Below are 14,140 nucleotides of genomic sequence, written 5' to 3'. Positions count from 1 at the left end.
TGGTACATAACCCGAAACCAAAATTTTATTTAATATTAAATTCTGGCCAAAATTACCGAAATTTCAGTAAAATAATAAATTAATATAAAAAGAGGAAAATGATTGTACGCTCGAGTGTACCTAACCTTAGGTACGCTCGAGTGCCAAATCACATGGGTCCCACATTTTTTGTGGTCATCTAAATCATTCATTTGCAAAGCCCCATCATAGATAGGGTGCGTACAAAAAATCAGCTCCATAGGATCATCCTAACCCATCCATTTGTGGAGGTAAAAATGGACAGACACTGTATGTCCACAAATCTGCCCATTTTGCCCTCCAGTTTTGGAGGGGTTAGGATGATTCAATGGAGCTGATTTTTGGTACACACCCTATTTATGATGAGGCATTGCAAATGAATGGTTTAGATGAACACAAAAAATGTGGGACCCATGTGATTTGGCACTCGAGCGTACCTAAGGTTAGGTACACTCGAGCGTACAATCATTTTCCTCATATAAAAAAACAGTTTTTTTTTGTCAAATTTCGGAAAAACCGAAATTCTGAAATTTCAGCCGAAATAAATGACCGTTTCGGTTTTGGTCGATTTCTGTGTCGATCTCCACCGAAATCCGAAATTATTTCAATCGAAATTTAAAACCTAGATCAACCAAAGGTGGGACCCACCGAAATCCGAATTTCGGATTTCGATCGAAATTGAAAACCTAGATCAACCAAAGGTGGGACCCATTATGCCCTTAGGTGCACTACATTGCATTTACAAGGAGGTCAAGCATTCTGCATTCCTCACAAATGAAATGTAATTTCACGTATAGTACCACCTTTACGTGTTTACGGTCCTTCATCATATAATTTCTCGTCAATGTAAGTTTTTGGGCTTCGATTTTCAAAGAACTAAAAAAAATAGGAATGATAGAATGAAGGGCGCCCTTGCAAAAACCAGCTACAAGGGCCCTCCCATGGATGGTTTCATCAAAGTGCAGTTATGATGTCACGGAAAATTGTGGAAACGGCTTTGACAAATATAAAGTAAGGGAAACATAAATGTATTTTGATGAAACCGACCAATGAGAGGGCCCTTTTAGCTTGTTTTTGCAAGGGCGCCCTTCATTATTTCATTCCTGAAGAAGAAAAATACACACATTATTAGCATAATTGGCGGATTCAGATGGATTGGTCCATGGTGGGCCCTAATAGATGGGCCATTCCAATTACAATACACATGCCAACTTGTACGTTGGCAGGAGAGGACTAGCAACTTTGGTAGCCCAAGGAGTCACAGAATGAATCTATATTTTCTTCATTTTCCTTAGTAAAAAACTGTGAAAAAGTAACTGAAAATTTCAGTATTGTGATCTAATGAGGCCAATATAAAAAAAGGAGAAGGAAAACCAAAAGCTTTCTCATAATGTAAAAACATAACCTTCCATTGCCAAAATTGAAAGCCAAAATACAAAATACAGCTACGTGGGAGCCTGTCCTTAGCACAACCTAAGCAATTAAAAAACAAGGCCAATGTATAACCATCAAACTTCTTTTAATAGAGTAATCTGATCCAATGGTGAATTGAATAACATTAAAGTCTCTCAACCTGCCATCAATATACACATGAGAGACTCACCATACCCACTTTTTAATGGTTTTTTAGGTGAGACCCATCATAACCCACTAAAGGGCCACTCCTTTAAAAAAAACCCTTGCAACCTTCTCTGAGCTCCATTAATGTCACCAAAAAAAACCCTTCTAGTTTTCCATACAAACCCATTTAAACCCACTTCTCAATCACTCTGACAAAACAAATGGGCAAGAAGATGAGGTTTGGATCTTTCTTCACATGGCCTTCTTGTAAGCACCCAAAAACAGAGTCCTTCAGAGCAGGGGATGGTATTTACAAGACAATAAACTCCATATATTTGGACATGGGTACACCGGAATCTTGGTTCACTAACTCGTCGGAGTCCGTCAGTTTCTCGACGGAGTCGGAGGAGTCGCCGGAGATGATAGTACGTCGTGGGTTACGGTCAGATAGGTTCTTTTTTGAGCCTGATGAGACTAAGTCTATTTTGGAGGAGGCTAAGAAGGAGTGTGGTTTTGGATTTAAAGAGAGTGTGGTTTTGGCTATGGATTCTGAAGATCCTTATGTGGATTTTAGAGTGTCTATGGAGGAGATGGTGGAGGCTCATGGTTTGAAAGATTGGGAGTGTTTGGAGGATTTGTTACAGTGGTATTTGAAGATGAATGGGAAAAAGACTCATGGGTTTATAGTAGGGGCTTTTGTTGATTTGCTTATTGGGCTTGTTTCTTCTTCTTTTGAATGTGAGGAGGAAGGAGGGGAAGATGGTTGTTCTTCTTCTTCCTCCTCTTCTGAGACTTGAATTAGAAGATGACTGATAGTGTATACTAGTAGGTTACAATGTGACAGAGAAACATCAATGGTAATGGTAGTTTCACACTTGCTACATCTCTCTCTCTCTCTCTCTCTCTCTCTCTCTCTCTCTCTCTCTCTGTGTGTCTCTCTCTTGTGCATGTGGCACGTATGCTATCCACACACATGTTTTTGTGTGTGTGATATTTTGGCGCTTACAATGTACCCGTGTGCACATGCACCCTATGTCTATGGATGCCTGGATGGGTAAGTAAAAAAATTAAAAATCTGTATATCTGCGATCTACTAGACGTACTTATTGTCATAAGTAAGACCAAACGAACGGCATGAAAGGATGGTTGAGTGCACATGTTGGCTAGAGTAGGATGTGAATTTACTTTTCAGTATGATGTCATTTTCTATAATTTTTTTAAAAACTCTCATTATAGTTAAAAGGGATTGCTAGGGACAATCGCAAAAGGGCATATCGCGGCTGGGTGTTGCATGAGAGAGCAGCAACCTCAGATGAATTAAATGAATAAGACAAAATCTTGTGAAAAGTGAGCCTATGTGGCTGCTCTCACATCCAACAGCCAGCCACGAAATGCCTTTCTGTGATGGTCCCTTGCAAGTCCCTCGTTAAAATGTACAAGAAATAGGAGACTTTATAAGCCTGTGTAGCCCAGTAATTTCCAAAAAGTACTGTAAGGCTTTGACCATAGAATGATCCAAACCGTCCATTTGATGGGCCACATCATAAATATGTTGTTCCCAAAAAAATATTTCCATAGGTTGATTCCAAGCCTCCGATCTATAGAGGTTTCCATAAATAGTCTTTTATTTTATAATAAGAGCTTTTGGGGATTGTATTACCTTTTACAGCTGGTTAAATAATAAAAGACAAGGTGAGTTGGCCCATTATCAAAACAGTATTTTCTAATCTTCTATGTCAGTCAATTATTTAGAGATTTTTTTTACCTGTGTTAATTTTTTTTTGTCAAATTCCCATTTAAGGTGGTAACTATTTTTGGTCAGATTAGGACAGCCTCTATTATTTTTTTATCAGTAAATCGTTACAAACTAGTGTTGAAGGTGATATTTGAGACCCAACTAAATAAATAAATTCTTCTTACCTTTTCAACGGCCTCTAAATGTTTGGAGGGGTCACATGAGATGTATCCGTTTGAAACTGAATCATTTATTTACTAGTCAATTGTTCCATTTTACTGCAGCGTGCAGATTAATTATTCTCGGATATTTTTTTACCACGGGTTTTACAAATGATACTATGTGAAATTCACAAGGAGCCACACTTATTTAGGCACATCTACTAGGCCCCACAGTAGGATAAATGGTCCAAATCTTTCTCAGGCCAACAATGTGGGCCCTATAAAAAATATTAAAGTATAATTTTCCCTTTACTAGGTTTATAAACATTTTGTGGGTCTTCTATCATGAGCACAATTATCTTAAAAAACTTAATTGATCATGACTTGGGCACAATCCTAAGGTCTAAATTCATGCCAGATTGGACTAGATATAGCCTTGGAGTCCTTCAAAGCATCCCATATGTGATTAGAGACCGCTAATGTACAAAAGTATCCTTCATTATTGTAAAGGCAGCAGAATTTATGAAGGGTATTTTTGTCATATAAATTATCTAATAAAAAATTCGAGTGTAATAAAATAAAGAAAAATAAAAATAAAACCTAAATTCGTCAACCCTTCTCGTTTAGCGTCTCCGATTCAAACTCCGTGCAAGATTCTTGTCTGTGTAGGGAAGCTTCTAAACCTTGAGCTCCTGCGTATTTTATCCATGAGCACGATTAGCTATGACAAGAAAAAATTATTATAATAACTTTCTTTATATTTTATTAATATTTTTGTAGTGTTTGAGGCTCCTCGATAACCATTCTGTTTAATTGCTTTTACTTAAAGTCTATGATTACGTAATTAAGGGTTTTGATTTTTGTTTTTGTTTTTCTTTGGGAATGGATATTTCCATGGCCTTTCCAGTATTTTCACCCCATCTTGTTTGTCCTTTTCCTAAAAAAAAGGTGTGGAAATATCATATTTCCTTATTTATTTTTGGGATTTGGTGTGTGTGAAGAAGAGGTCGAGGTGAGAAGAGTGTGGGTTGCTTCTTCTCAGTTTAAGGGTGCATTAATTGTGTTGTTGTCTCGGATTCCCTTTGATGTTTTTTCACTCACTCCTTTCAAAATCCTTTGGAATTGCAAATGTTGGAAATGGTATAGAAAATACCTTTGATCTAGACCGTCCACACCTACATGAGCACATCATCTTAGATTGCCTATGGTTCCCATTCCATGAAGGGTGATAAGATCTACATTGATGAAGTGTGGGACCCACCTATTTAAATTGCAGGTGGGTCCTAAAAGGGAAAACATATATGTAAAATCGAGACGTTCATCTGGTACAACATTATGAGGTGACCCACATGGTCTTAATTTAGGACAAAGGACTAAAAAAATCAACGGTCTAGCTTTTCTTTGGGAACCCTAAATGAGGCTTGATGGATCAAGGGCCTAGGATCATCAGATTAAGATGTTTTCGATAGCATTTGGCCAAAATTAAGGTTGGGTCGGGACCAACGGATCTGATCACATACATAAGGCAGAAGTAGGGACCAATTTCAAAAAGTGTCTTTTAGGAAGGAACATAACAGCCCCTTTCTTTTTAGCATTGTCCATTGCACCATAAAAGATTTCACACATGCCATGTTAGTTAAAGATGGACCATAAACTAAAAAGACGGTTCCTAACCGTTGGATCTGAGATCTGTTTCTGAGATTAAAAGTGAACGTTATGGGCAAGGTGTCTTCAAAATTCAAAATCTCATGTCAATAAATGCAAAATCGTTGAAGTGGCTATCCATACTTTCTACTGTACTATGCTTAATTAATGATCGCTAACAAGGTAAAAATGAAAGTTTTTTATTTCTAGTTTTCTACCCATGAGGAATGCTATACTATTTTTATTTTATTTTTGCTGAGGTGGACTATTGTCTAGTCATATTTACACCCACTTCTAAAAGTGGTACCATCAGCAAAAAAGTACAGTGGGATCCACATGAATTGATGATCTAAACCACTCATGTGTTGGTCCCCACCCACAGCCCCAAAACCAAAAATGGGCCCCATATGTTTGATCCTAACTCTTGGAACTGTAGAAAAACCCTGGCAATTTGAAGGGTTAGGATTGCCCTATGGGGCCCATTTTTTGGGGAACTAAGGCGGGATTAGCACATGAATGGCTTAGATCATCCAAAAATGTGGGGTGGGCCTCACTATTTTTTTGACGCAGGCTGTGGGAGTGCACCTTAAAAACTCTAGGCTCTGTTGCTCCAATTTAAAGCGTACATGTGGCACATCATGCAAACATACAAGATTCGGACGGTTCATCTACTGGGCTTTATTTAGACGGGTAGGGCGCACATATATGGAGGGACTGCGTCTTACATTGGGAGAAGAGATGATCGATCGGAATGTTGATCTGACTTCTGAGTAGGAGAGCTGTAGAAAAGGGTAAAAAGATGGGTCCCATAGGTTATCCTATCGGCAACTCCCATTGGTGGGAGTGATGAGACCAACCTAACATGTATCTGCAACAACCCTTGCATTGTCACTATTGTCATGGGCAGGGGCGATGCCACATGAGAGGAAAGGGGGGCAATTGCCCCCTTATTTTTTTGGAAAAAAAAAATATGCCTTTATTTTTTAATAATTTTTTAATACTTACCCCCTTTTTTAAAAAATATGCCCCCCTTTCCAATCATCCCTAAGATAGAAAATAAGTTTAAAATTTTAATTTTACCATTTTTATCTCCCTTTTTTGTGCAAAATTTACTATAATTTTTGCCCCCCTGTGCAAAATTTCAGATAGAAATTTTTTCTATCTTAATTTCAAGATAGATAAAAAATTACTATAATTTTTGCCCCCCTTGTGCAAAATTTCTGGCATCGCCCCTGGTCATGGGTCTCATTCATCTACTTAGAGAGCCAAGTGGACGTGGTGTGTAAAACTGTAAATGTTTTACAAAAATGGGTATTATATAAAGAGTGCTACTATGGAGACCAAGAGTGGAACCTAGAGTATAACCTAACAAATCCCCACGTGCCACATGGCATGGGAGAGGAAGTTTTGCCATTTTTTTTTAACCAATTACCAAAGGGGGACAAATATTAGGCAAAATTATCACAGGACCCATGCTTTTCAAAAATTATCAACGGGGGACAAAAGAGGTCTTGTTAGTAAAAGTTGGATGAAAATACCCTTTGGCATTTACAACACGTTTTGAACTTGTTTTCTCCTTCTTCCTTCTTCTTTTACTTTTCCATTATCACATTTTTGATTTTTTACCCTACTAGTCATCTTCCTCCTTGTTCAGCCACCATTGTTGCTGGCAAATCTTAAAAACTTGAATGTTGAGTTCTTACCATCTATCTCTTTGTATTTAGGTTTTTTTTTTTTTTTTTTTTAGGGTTTTGCACTATTTTTTATTCATCTGTTTCTGATTTATCTTGTTTAGGATTTAAGCGATTTGTTTTTTAGCGTGAGTTCTGGAGATAATGCATGGATGGCTTGACTCACTTTTTTGGAAGACAAGTGGTTGTATAAGAAAAAGTTGATGTAATATATGAATGGATGACTACACATTTTTTGATTTACTTAATTTTTTTTTTTGTAATACACAAATTGGGATGTAATACATGAAGCACATTAATGAAAACAACATCCATAAATCTTTTGTTATTTCTATCATAAGCAGAATTATAATGCCATTAGAAGAGTTTCTATAGGCAGGGGGTTTTGTAGTAGAAGGGGTTTATCAACTCTCTGGAAGGGGGGTTAGTAACTCTTAAAAGTAGGGTTACCAATTTTCGAATGGGCTTATCAAGTGCTTGAAAATTGGCCGAGGGTACTGGAGTTTTGGAAGAGGGTTTTCAAGTCTTTAGGGTTGGGGTTATCTAGTATAAAAAATGGGGTCACCAATTTCCAAATGGGGTGATCAAGTCCCTAAAAATTGGCCAATGGTACTAGAGTTTTGGAAGAGGGTTTTCAAGTCTCTCCGATTGGAGTTATCTAGTATAAAAAATGGGGTTACCAATTTCTGAATGGGCTTATCAAGTCCTTGAAAATTGGCCGAGGGTATTGGAGTTTTGGAAGGGGGTTTTCAAGTCTCTAGGATTGAGGTTATCAAGTATCAAATTGGGGTTACCAATTTCCGAATGGGCTTACAAAGTCCCTGAAAATTGGCCGAGGGTACTAGAGTTTTGGAAGGGGGTTTTCAAGTATTTGGGATTGGAGTTATCCAGTATCAAAATGGGGTTACCAAATTCCGAATGGGCTTATCAAGTCCCTTATGAACACGTTTTTACTTCCTTTTTTTCCACTCGTTCATTTCCATGTTATTTTCTTTCTATCGTACTTCCTTTCTCTTCCTTCATTGAAAGCGAGAAGGAGAAATGCAAAATCCTAAAACAAATGAAAAACAAAACATAGATATTGAGAGCTAGATGTGAATGAACTCACGTTTCAAATTTTAGAGTTTTCCCGCCTCCAATGGAGGCTAAATGATGAAGATGATGACTGGTGAGGTAAAAAAAATAAAGTTGAAAATGAATAAGCAAAAAAAAGAGAGGGAAAAAAGAGAGAAGAGGGAAAAGTGGAAAAGCAAAACGTGTTGCTTAAGAAAAGGGCATTTTCGTCCAGCTTTTAATGACAAAACTTCTTTTGTCTCTCGTTGGTAATTTCTGAAAAGCATGGGCCTGTTGATAATTCCACCTAATTTTTGTCTCCCATTGGTAATTGATCATTTTTTTTTTTTTTGACGAGAAAGTTGGGGTTAGGCAAGACCCCACCAGAAATAAATAAAAACAAAGGAGAATACAATATCCAGGCCCCAAGAGCCACAAAAAGGAAAACAAACTACAAATCAATAATAAAGAATAATATGAAAACAGAACCCCAACCACCAGGGGCAAGAGCAGGCAAATCCACCCAAAACATATTCAAAACGAATCAAGATAGCAGGATTTTTCAGAGGCCAACGAGATCAGCCCAATCTAGGATAGACTTGACCCTTTTCATCTGCTGCGATCAAGTCCAGCAACTCGGGCAACGCAAGGAATGGAACAATATCAAAGCCTTTAATAGGGCAATGGGTCTTGGATAGGTAATCAGCTGTTGCATTTCCTTCACTTCCCTGGGCAATGGGTCTTGGATAGGAAGTTTTGCCATTTTCATAGAAAAACAAGCCAAAAATCAAGGGATAGATTTCTAATGTGTGAAGAGGTTAAAAGGGCGAATATATCGCTTCCCTCGGCAGTGATAAATCTCTCTCTCTCTCTCTCTCTCTGCACTACTCTCTATGGGGTCGATTTAAGATATATGGGGTCGATTTATCACTGCCCTATATATAAAGTTAAATTATATCCGCACTCCCCTCTTTTTATAACCACGCTACTCACTTCAAATGCTTTCCCCATTGCTGACTTGCTGTCGTTAACCTTTTTTCAGATTATAACATCATAGTTAATTAGAGAAGTGTAGGATAGAGGTTGGATTCCCATTACTTAGTCAAATTGAGGGAAGGTATTGATTCCATGTAAAATTAGAGGGAAACGTTATGAAAAACTTCTTGCATCAAGGTGGTCCGAAACAGCCCTTCTAATATTGCCAAGTGTGCCAAAAAAAGAAGAAGATTTCTTTCTCTTTTTTTTTTTTTGTAAAACTTCAAGAATTCTTTGGCCTTACCTTTATAATCCTACAATATAAAAAGTGATTTGCTTGGCAATTTCGCAGAAAGCCTATTCATGGCTCACTTCTGAATAGGGGTGTAAACGAGCCGAGCCGAGCTTGGCCAGGCTCGGCTCGGCTCGGCTCGGTCAGGCTCGCGAGCAGCTCGCGAGCCTTACCGAGCTCGGGTTATATTAAGTTCACACCCCTCATTTTCCCTGGACAACCCTATCCAGTGTAATTTGTCTACTTTTTTTACACTATGGGGGGTGGTCCAAGTAACAAATGGGGTTTCAAAAATGAAGTGACATATTTTGCCTCCTCCTTTCACTCTCTAGATAACCCTTTTAGTGTATATATTAATATATATATATATATATATATATATATATATATATATATATATATATTAAATTCTTAACGAGCCGAGCCGAGCCGAGCCTGGCCTAACTCGGGCTCAGCTCGTTAAGGATTCAAGCCGAGCTCGAGCGAGCTTCCGAGCCCGAGCCAAAATTGGCACCCTTACTTCTGAAGGAGAGAACTGTCACTCCATATGAATTAAATGAATATGACAAAATCTGCTAGAATAAAGTGTATATTAAAATTTGCCTAGCAAAAGTGAGCCGCTAAATGGCTTTCCTCAGAATTGCCTAGCAAATCCCTTATTAAAAAACAAATAAATATATTAAAATATAATTCTAGAGAATTGATACAAATTACAAATAAATATATTAAAATATAATTCTAGAGAATTGATACAAATTTTCGTAAACTGAATTTACTTAAAAACTTGCAATATATTGCGATTAAAAGGCTTAAAAACTCTACCCTGATAAATAGCCTATAAAGTGCCTTTACAAAAAAAAAAAAAAACAGATTAGAGTCGTATTGCATCATATGGTGCTTAAAATTTTTGTAAACCACGAAGTCCTGAACCAGTTTGCAAACCCATATGCATTATCATAAAAACAACAATCAATGTTCATAATTCTCATGAAGCCTACCACCAACTTTACCTGCAAACACATAAAAACCACCATCAATATTCAAAAATTGTGGCGCAGTTTGAATTTTCACATACTTTTAGACTTTTACACATGGTTTGAGATTTTTTCCTCAAATTATGTGTAAATTCAAGATCCCAAAGGCAATTAAATGATGCTTACTCGTTAGCAAAACCCTACGGGAATCCGTTTTAAAATTGTTTTCCTATCATAAAATACAATTTATATTTCATGGATGTAACGGATTCATTTGTCTTCCTCCACAGTTTTTCTCGATTCTACCATTAGCATGGAAGTCTCCAAATACTAGTAATGGGCATTGTCAGAAAGCCATTTTGCCAGTAATGGGCACTGTATATTTCGCAAGGATTCAAATTTCAGTCAATTAATCCTACAAACTTCCTACAAATATTTCAAGGGAATTCTGTATACGTGGTCTGACCCACATCCATGGCACACAGGCAGTGGCCCCCAGCACTTCTCTTTAATGCATACTACCTCACAAGTCACACCCTACAAATATTTCAAGGGATTCAAATTTCAAAGATGAACTCAAATTATGGGAAAAAAATGGATGTCTCTTTGGGACCTCGGAAATTGTATGTCTGCATTGGGAGCTATGATTCTTCTGTTAAATGAAATGGGTCCCATTGGCAGACCACTTAACTGGTCATCAAGAAATAAATGAAAACATTAAAAAAGATAGATAGGAATCTCCAAGAGATTTGTCTTTTCAATGCCTTTTAATGTAAAGTCAGTTATAATCTTGCTTATGTTGAGAGACTGAGCCTCCAAATAAATAACCACCAAGGATAAGGGTGTCAATTTTGGCTCGGGCTCGGAAGCTCGCTCGAGCTCGGCTCGAATCCTTAACGAGCCGAGCCCGAGTTAGGCCAGGCTCGGCTCGGCTCGGCTCGTTAAGGCTCGTTAAGAATTTAATATATTTAAATATCTATATTATATATTAATATATACATTAAAAGGGTTGTCCATGGAGTGAAAGGGGGGGGCAAAATATGTCACTTCATTTTTTGGAACCCCATTTGTTACTAGGACCACCCCCCATAGTGTAAAAAAAGTAGTCAAATTACACTAGTAGGGCTGTCCAGGGAAGATGAAGGGTGTGAACATAATATAACCCGAGCTCGGTAAGGCTCGCGAGCCTGACCGAGCCCGAGCCGAGCCTCACTTATGAGCTTAACGAGCCGAGCCGAGCCTGGCCAGGCTCGGCTCGGCTCGGCTCGTTTACACCCCTAACCAAGGAAAATTTTATAGGGTATTGTTAACGAGGGCACTCGTTAAGGTTTAATGAAAATGTAAATCTACACATTGTTTGAAAAAAAAAAAAAAAAAAGGACTCAAAAGCCATGTAAAATTTCATTTTCAATGCACCTTAACGAGTGCCCCGGGCACTAGTTAACAAAACCTAAATTTATAAACTGTAAACTGAAAGTGTAAAAACATCAAGACATTTGAGCAGTCCAAAATTTTCAGGTCTGTATAATGATATAACTTCCTTCCTTGCAGTTTCTGTCTCTTCATATTGAAAAAAATCTTCCCAAAGTTCAAGATCTTTTACATGTCATCACAAATCATTAGGCATAAGATACTGAGAACAAGATAATCCAGTAAAAGTTCAGCGGGGTGGTTAATATTCTACCAGGGGTGGAGCCGAGAAATTCACACATTTTGGAATCATTACCATTAGAGAGAGAGAGAGAGAGAGAGAGATTGAACCAGAACTCTCTGCTTTTGGAAGAATTTGATTTAAAAATGATCACGAGGAGAGGATAAGGAATCCACGTCATCAAACAAGCAATTATTACATGGGAGACAACCAAGGGAGTCAAATGACTCGATACTATTTTGGCAACCAAACGTGGAATGTCATTTACATAAAAGCTAAAATTACAAGTCAGCCAAATAATTTCTACATTAAAACCATAGCTGTAAGGTAATAAATGTCAGTTCAGTGAACCGAAGACAGTCACAAAGACACAGCCCTTCCCATTAAAAGCCATTAATACACGGTCTCAAACGTTATGATATTCAAACCCCCAACGTCTACGGTCTATCTTTCCCCCACTCATCTTAAAACCCGCACGCTATGATTTTGATCCCCACACCCACCCATCACGTGCCCTTCCCACCTCTAATCCCCTTCAACTCACGTGACTTTCGCCGAACAGCCGGTTTTGTCCCGTAAAACACACCATTCCATATCTCCATGAAAGCACAAACAATGATGTCATGGTGGCATGGAGAATTCAGCGAAATGAAGCAATCAAGAAGCTCTCGTAGATCTTCTCTCGCGTAAATTTCCTTCTCTAAGATCATCTGAATCATCGATTGCCGAAAATCGAGATATGGGTCAGTGGAATCTTTTACCACTGCAATGCTACCGCCAATTTTCCAATTTGAATTCTTCGATTCAACGTTGGGAGAGAACGCAGTCGAAGAGGTAAAATATACATCGGGTTTTTTATAATGACACTCTTTGCTTTTCGGCCTTGGGTTGTGTATGCCGGAAAGTTTCGGACTCCGGCAACCGCAGCCTACATTCACAACCACTGATCTTCTAAGCAGGTTCTTCCTTGAGGAAGACATTTGGCTAGGAAGGTTTCTTTGTACTACAAAACTCCTACTACATATACAGAGAAAGTAGTTCTCTTTTGCCTTTGTCCCGTTGGGGGGCAAAGGAAGTTTAAAGAGGGCTTTTGAGTGATGGTGAGATATTATTAATTGTGCATGTGAGGTAAGTAGGGGCCTTCTACATAAGCTATTAAGCTTTTGTTCTATAAACGGAAGTTTTGGTACGCACTTGAGGTGGGGGTTGTGTAAACTATACACATGGAAACTCAGTGTGGGACCCATTTTTGCCCTCCAATTCATGTGCATACATGTCGATTGTGGGCCATAGACTTAAATTCATACGGATTTGGATTATCTTTAAGGGTCTCGATCAAATTGTCTGTGAAGTTGCCGCTTGTTACTTACTCCAAAATAAGGTTGCTCACATCATTTTCAGGCTATGGTCCAAATTGGCCCTCATGTAATTATGTTCACTATTACTTTTGAATCCCAGCTATCCACATTGGGTCCCACAAGGAACAAGTAGGATAATTACCGTTGATCTGGTGGACCATCATGAGGCAACCCACATAGTCCTAAGCCCATGATGATTAGTTTGTCCTACAAAATCAACACCCCTAAACGAGGACGTAATATATGAAGGGGTATGATCATCTGATCAAGGTGGGGGCGATAATAAGGAGCCAAAACTGCCCCCCATAGTCAGATCAACAGGCTCGATCATGTCCACATGGCAAATGTGGTGCCAAAAGACAATAGTTATAAAAAAAAATCCTATTCATTGATGTCTTCATATTATTTTTCTTAGGACAGTGATAAATCGACCCCCTAATATCTTAAATCGACCCCATCTCTCTCTCTCAGCACTGCATTATATGGGGGTCGATTTATCACTGCCCTTTATCTTATTTTATATATTGGATTTTGTTGTATAGTTTTTATATACGATCATTCTCCATTGCTGAAATAATTATTAGAATATAATATTTTAGAATGGTTGATGACATCTTCGTTTCCTTTGACCTGCTTATGCAATACACGAATCTCAGTGAATCTTTCCTTAAAATTCGGTTAGTGTTAAAACTTATGAATATTGAAGAACAGTAGGAGTGATTTGGAAGTAAATGGTATAAGTATGTGTAATTGGAGATTTTATATGGTGTAAACCCTTATCGTCCCGTATTTTTTCAAAAGTACCATACATACCACACTATTGGATGATCCAAACCGTCCATGTGATGGGCCACAATGTAAATAAGTTGTGCCCAAAAAACTCATTTTCATAGGATGATCCCAACCCTCCGATCTGAGGAACTGCATATTACGAAAAACTCTATAGATCAGAGAGCTAGGATCATCCTATAGAAATGATTTTTGGGGCACAACCTATTTACATTGTGTTCCATCACATGGACGGTTTG

At 38.1% G+C, this 14,140-nt stretch overlaps 2 protein-coding genes across 2 annotated transcripts; one reads left to right on the top strand and one right to left on the bottom strand.

Annotated features, from left to right (window-relative positions):
* Window positions 1–1,554: 1,554 nt before the first annotated feature.
* On the top strand, window positions 1,555–2,698 carry LOC143876626 (transcription repressor OFP13-like). Its single transcript, XM_077378319.1, has one exon. It carries the CDS (start codon window positions 1,800–1,802, stop codon window positions 2,373–2,375), a length of 576 nt encoding a protein of 191 aa, XP_077234434.1. The 5' UTR covers window positions 1,555–1,799; the 3' UTR covers window positions 2,376–2,698.
* Window positions 2,699–11,997: 9,299 nt separating this feature from the next.
* Window positions 11,998–12,810, bottom strand: LOC143876625 (transcription repressor OFP6-like). Its single transcript, XM_077378317.1, has one exon. The coding sequence runs from the start codon at window positions 12,732–12,734 to the stop codon at window positions 12,261–12,263; it is 474 nt and encodes a 157-aa protein (XP_077234432.1). The 5' UTR covers window positions 12,735–12,810; the 3' UTR covers window positions 11,998–12,260.
* Window positions 12,811–14,140: the final 1,330 nt, after the last annotated feature.

Source organism: Tasmannia lanceolata, unplaced genomic scaffold, assembly GCF_043159265.1.
Source record: "Tasmannia lanceolata isolate RefF3 unplaced genomic scaffold, GAP_Taslan_0.1 ptg000005l, whole genome shotgun sequence".
In the NCBI taxonomy this organism is placed as follows: domain Eukaryota; kingdom Viridiplantae; phylum Streptophyta; class Magnoliopsida; order Canellales; family Winteraceae; genus Tasmannia; species Tasmannia lanceolata.
This window is presented reverse-complemented; position numbering and strand designations above follow the sequence as displayed.